The sequence below is a fragment of the Neovison vison genome, chromosome 9 (genome assembly GCF_020171115.1).
Source record: "Neovison vison isolate M4711 chromosome 9, ASM_NN_V1, whole genome shotgun sequence".
Classification (NCBI taxonomy): Eukaryota; Metazoa; Chordata; class Mammalia; order Carnivora; family Mustelidae; genus Neogale; species Neogale vison.
In genome coordinates, this window is record NC_058099.1 from 72,284,576 (window position 1) to 72,290,575 (window position 6,000).

Consider the following 6,000-nt stretch of genomic DNA (forward strand, 5'->3'; position numbering starts at 1 on the left):
CGGAGATCCTGTGACTCCTTGTGGGAAAGCAGAGCTGGAAAACAAAGGAAGAGTTAGACTGAAGGTTTACTTCTTGTCGGTAGACGGATGGCTCCTGTGTTATGGCCTTTATTCCCCATTGTAGGTGCTGACCCCATACGCTGTTTCAACCCCAATGACGAAGCATCTACACACCAACATGGTAACCAAGACTGCTGATGAGTTTGTTCAAGAGTCACTGAATTATGTCACTATTGGAGATGAAACCTGTGGCTGCCTCACCCACGAACTCTTGGTAACTGAGGGCTTCTTTCTCAAAGCATAGGAGGCAGGTGTGCCGGTGGTCCCCGGCAGAGCTCTTCTTTGCTACTGGAGCGGCCAGCCCTATCCTCTTATGAATTATGTCATGATTGTGAATCATGAGAAGGATCGCGCTGTCAGAGGCTGTTCAGCTAAGCAGTCACATAGTTAGCTAGAAATATGTGGCAATGGGGGAAAGCTGCAGGCCTAAGGGCTCAGCCCAGAGATAATCCCCAGATGGACAGATATCACCCTTGGCTCACCCTCACCTCTTTCCTCAGAAAGGAAGGTGGCTTCCTGAGCTCTAGGGAAGGGCAGACCAAAGACGCAGGGAACTTCCCTGGGTGGGGCTGTGTCCTGTGGGTCTTCTCTGGTTCCCTGTGTTGAGAAATGTTTTAATACATGGCTCTCCAGGAAAAAACCCCGAACACTTTGATTTGTAGGGTTTGCTGATTTCCATGGGTTAAATACTCCCCTCGTGCCTGATTAGAAGCTCCCACTGTGTTGTCACTGCCCCTGAATTTAGGCATGTGCATAGTTGGTTCCTGAGAGCAAGTACAAGCTGGTTCTAGCACAACATGGACTCTGTTGAATCTGGAAGTAAGATTCGGTGGCATATGGCTCGAGGAGTTCTTGGCATCCCTGGGCTGCTTTTAGAAGCAGCCACAGGCATGAAACAAAGGTAAACTTGACTTTTGCACGCTGATACACAAACACAGTCAGGGTGGTTCTGTTTCCAGTGTCACCAAAAATTTCTAGACATCTTTACTTTCCCTTCATATGTCAACTTTCTCCTCGGCCTCATGGGCCTTCCTCATGGGAATTAGGTTTCTCCCCTCTCTCTTTCTTTCTCTGGTGATAGAAGGAATACATGAAATCTTCCCAAGCATTCAGTTACCCCCTGAGACTTCTGGTGACTCTACAAGAGACACAGAGTTGTTTTGGAGGATCGCTTGCTATTTTTACTGTAGAACCTCAACAATGTGCAGAATCACCAACTTAACACACACTACAAAGGGGATATGCAGAAAGAACGTAAGTTCTTGATTTTGCCTGTTGCTGATCTGGTCTTTCTCTAGGTTACTACTTGCCGCATGGCAGGAAAACAAATTAATGGGAAGTCCATTGAGTTTTAATTGAGTTTGATCTAGGAATCTAAACTGGATATTAAAGAAACGTGCTTTTTGTCCATTAGTTAAAGCATTGAGCCTTTCTGGGAGCATGCCTTTCTCCTGCCTCTCTCACTAAGATGATATCGGTGGGGAAGACTGCTCACGATCTCCTGCTGGTCCTTAAGTGTGGTTGTTGCTCCACATCTACCTGGTGCTTGTGCACCTGTGCTGTGGGGACCAATGACCCTTTCTATCCATTTGGCTTGGCCAGTGAACTTCCAGGTACTGAGGACTTCAGAGCCCTGAATCTCTGCTACTTCCCCCATGTAGCCACAGGCCCATGGGCCATCTGGATCTTTGGTTCATAAAGGCCCTTTTGCTCTCTCTGCTGTATCAGCATCAACATGGACTTGGCTGATGCTGGAAAGGGAAATGTCAGCTCCCCTCTTGCCACACTGAGATAATGTTCTGGGGTTGCACTCCCAAAGAATGGGGGCAATATTCTCCTTTGCCCTCAGTGCTCCCCTAACTTATTTGTCACATGTTCATATTCTTCACCTGAATTCCCTGGGCCCCCCGCCCTCCACCCAGCCTAGGCCCACATATAGAAGGACACACATCCTCTAGGATATTGATGTCGTAAATGGAACCCATCAGCATTTAGAAAATGTTTTCTTGAGACCATAGCCCATCTTGCAAGGTTATCGTCTTGCTACACAAAGCAATTCTGGATGTCGAAAGTTGGAAAAAATTTTTGCCTTTTCTCTTTTGATTTCTTTTGTGTCAAATTAAATCTCTTGTGGCAAATAGATGCCCAGAACAGACTAGGCAAAAGAGTCTTTGTGCCTACTGAAGCAAAAGAGAAAGCAAAAGAGAACATGCAAATCATTAAAGCCATTAAGGCCAATTTGAAGTTTGCTGGAATTTAGAAAAATCATTGAGTCTGAAGTTTGAGCAATCAGATAGAATTGGCTGGTAAACAAGCAAAACTTCTGTTACAAAAAAGGCAAATCAAAGAGAGCATGCTCTTCACTCCCAGGGAGTTTTAGAACAGCAACTGTGCCTGGAATGGAGCCTCTGATGTAGAGTCCTTGTGGTTCTCAGGGTTACTGCTCTTAATCCTCCTAATCATCATCATCATCATCATCATCATCATCTTCTTCTTCTTCTTCTTCTTTTTCCCATTTATTTATTTATTTATATTTATTTTCATCATAACAGTATTCATTGTTTTTGCACCACACCCAGTGCTCCATGCAATCCGTGCCCTCACTAATACCCACCACCTGGTTCCCCCAACCTCCCACCCCCCTCCCCTTTAAACTCCTCAGATTGTTTTTCAGAGTCTATAGTCTCTCATGGTTCACCTCCTCTTCCAATTTCCCTTAACTCCCTTCTCCTCTCTAACTCCCCTTGTCCTCCATGCTATTTGTTATGCTCCACAAATAAGTGAAACCATATGATAATTGACTCTCTCTGCTTGACTTATTTCACTCAGCATAATCTCTTCCAGTCCCGTCCATGTTGCTACAAAAGTTGGGTATTCATCCTTTCTGATGGAGGCATAATATTCCATAGTGTATATGGACCGCATCTTCCTTATCCATTCATCCGTTGAAGGGCATCTTTGTTCTTTCGACAGTTTGGCGACCGTGGCCATTGCTGCTATAAATATTGGGGTACAGATGGCCCTTCTTTTCACTACATCTGTATCTTTGGGGTAAATACCTAGTAGTGCAATTTCAGGGTCATAGGGAAGCTCTATTTTTAATTTCTTGAGGAATCTCCACACTGTTCTCCAAAGTGGCTGCACCAACTTGCATTCTCCTAATCATTTTTTAAGACAGGTCATTTGGTTCCTGTTTTACAGTTGAGGAAACTGAAAATCAGAGCTAGGTCAGATGCCCAAGGCCACTTGCCTGGTAATGGTGAAGCTAGGGTTTTAGTCCCCCTTTGTCCAATGCCATGCTTTTCCTTCTAGGTTGGGAGGAAGTAGATAACAATGGAGATGGAAGAAGGGAACTTCTACAACATTTTCTAGGGCCCTGGAATTTTAATTTATTTCCTTTATGGCTGACTTCACTACGTCAAAACATTTAGCTTAAGGCTAATGAAAGGGCTTGATTTTGCTGTGATATTAAAAAGCTCTAAAGGGGAGAAAAATGAGGTTCCTAAGGAAAAAGTTATATTCACTCATTGACTTGGCTAGTGGATGAAGGGTTCTATTTGTTCCCCCAGAAGCCATCTTTTGTCCCTTGCTTTGAAATATCTCAATGAGCACAATAGTCTGAGAATCTGAGCTGCCTGAAGAATGGGAACACTCCCCAGAAAGGTCACATTTCCCTCTGGTTGAAATCCTGTTGTTCAGTGGGGAATGGGTAGGCTGAGGAATGTTGGAGGCACAGGATTACACCGTGGACAAACTGATTATTTCTGGGGCCCGGAGGGATGTCTTGCAGGACATGGATATAGTTTGAGGGCAAGAGGTCTTCCAATGCCTGTGCCTACTGCCTGATGTGTGCATCCAACTAAGCCTTCCTGCCTTGACTTGAAGCTCCCCTCTATGACTTCCCCCAATTCTGCTTTTCTACACAAATGTTCAATGTTGGTGATTTATACTTTGCTGTGTTTGATTTTTGTTCATGGACTCATCAACGCATTCATGTATCTGCTTAGTGCCTACTATGACTCAGGCATGGTGCCAGGTGGTAAAAGCATTTCTGATTGTTTTCTGGAATCTCATTTTAATAAAAGCTTGGTAGAAAGAACTCAAAGACACCGGGAGATTGAGCACTAGGATGAGGAAGTGCGCTTGAAAAGGAGAAAGGCAGGTAGGGTGTTAATGCGGGACAGAGTTCTCTTTTTTTTTTTTTTTTTTTTTCGGGACAGAGTTCTCTTAATTTACATTTCCTCAGGGCTGGTTCTACAAGTGACTGTTTTGGTTTCTGAGAAAACTTGTTTGCTGAGAAAGGGTCATAAGACCTTGAAATTTTAGCACAGGCCTAAAAAATTTTGTGATTTAAGTTTAGGAGTCAGAAAAATATTTTTAAAGATGATGAATATACACCGAGATGTTTCCTTCTAACATGCTTGCTTGTCTTTCACCCTCAATACCCATGTTTTTGTCTATTGAAGCGGAGCTTCCTGAGCCTTGTCCCATCATGGGTTTTGTACAGCAGCTCATTCCAGAAGAAATACATGGAGTACCTCAAGCACAATTCCAACATCAAATAGTTCAAGTGAGCTGATGTGCCAGCATCATTCTCTTTGCCACATTCCCTGTTGGTTGCAGGAAACTAAGGAGCCCCCGCTACACCCCTGAAGCTGGAGAGGCTGTCACAAATACAGTCCCTAAATACAACTGTTTTGTGTTTTTCTTTGTTGTTGTTGTTTTTGCCATTTTACTTGGGTCTGGAGATCTTTGGGAAAGTGGTGGTGTAAACCCATGTTTTGTGCAATAGAGTTTTCAGGCTTTGTGTGTGACAAGATGAAGGTGTCTATAGGGGAAACTGGAAGAATTTCTATGTGGGATTATAACACAAATGTGGTGAGAAGAAAGCCTTTGATACCGTGAATATTGAGAACAATTACACATGAGGCTCCTTTATAGCTATGTTAAAGAATGTTAAAAGTTACTAACTTTACCAAGACTGCTATAGTTTGGAGCACTAAGACGGGCCTCCTCGGAGACCCGGGAAGCTCTAGGGGAAGGTGTGGGGCTACAGCTACATCAGGCCAGTTTCTAAGGCCTCCCATTTCAACAAATGCAGAACCAGCTTTCTCTAGTTTATTTCTATTCGGGGTTCTATGTCAGAGTGTGTTCGTGGAAATAAAACAGAAAACTGTACATTGATAACAATGGCTGAAAAGCCATTGCTCCCATGCAGGAGTTGATATCTGCAAAAATAAGATTTTTTTTTTTTTTTTTAGGTCTCTATGTTTTGGGGTACTGGGTGGAGGGCTTACTTTGTCAACACAGAGAGGGTGGTGTGTTGGGGGAACTACTAGCCTTTAGCTCTGGAGGGAGTCAGAGAAGGAGCATGTGTTTTGGCCGGCCTTGGTCAGTCTACCATGGGCTTCCCCCAAGATATCACCATGCTCTAGGCACTGCAGGTGCTTGGTGGCACTCATCTTTTCTGAGATCATTGGCATTTATGGTGTGAGAGAAGGGAGAAGAATTTATGTACTGCTGCCCTAGTTACAAAAGGAGTCGGGAGATTTGGCTAGAATTTATGGAGCATTTTGATGTTTGGAGGGAAGCACGCAGTAGATAGAACATTTAAAACCTTGGAAAATCATGGGCTGAAATGAAACCTGCTCTGGGGAAAAGACTGGGAAAAATTCATTCTAAGGTATGAGTATCTATTTAAATTATCTCAATTATGAGTAACAATAATAACTACAGTACAGAATGTTTTTATGGTACCCATTGGTATTGGTTATTTACCCGTTGTCCTCTGTCCTAAGCCCCCCATTTCATACTCTGATTGTTGATGTTGGGCTGGGAAATTTCCAAAACTTATGCCAGCTGGCTTTATGTTCGATTCTCCCCATGGGGGTCAAATTTGGGAGCGTAAAAGAAGGCGAGGGCTGAGGGAAACTCCTTCCT

At 43.7% G+C, this 6,000-nt stretch overlaps 1 protein-coding gene across 2 annotated transcripts in view; it reads left to right on the top strand.

Annotated features, from left to right (window-relative positions):
• The window catches only part of HSD17B3 (hydroxysteroid 17-beta dehydrogenase 3), a 40,541-nt gene extending 35,789 nt beyond the window's left edge, over positions 1-4,752 (top strand). For both annotated transcript variants that reach the window (XM_044264336.1, XM_044264337.1), the window contains 2 exons: positions 125-274; positions 4,527-4,752. In XM_044264336.1, coding sequence (XP_044120271.1) covers positions 125-274; positions 4,527-4,625 — 249 coding nt within the window. In that variant the 3' untranslated portion in view covers positions 4,626-4,752. The remainder of the gene's footprint in view (positions 1-124; positions 275-4,526) is intronic.
• Positions 4,753-6,000: the final 1,248 nt, after the last annotated feature.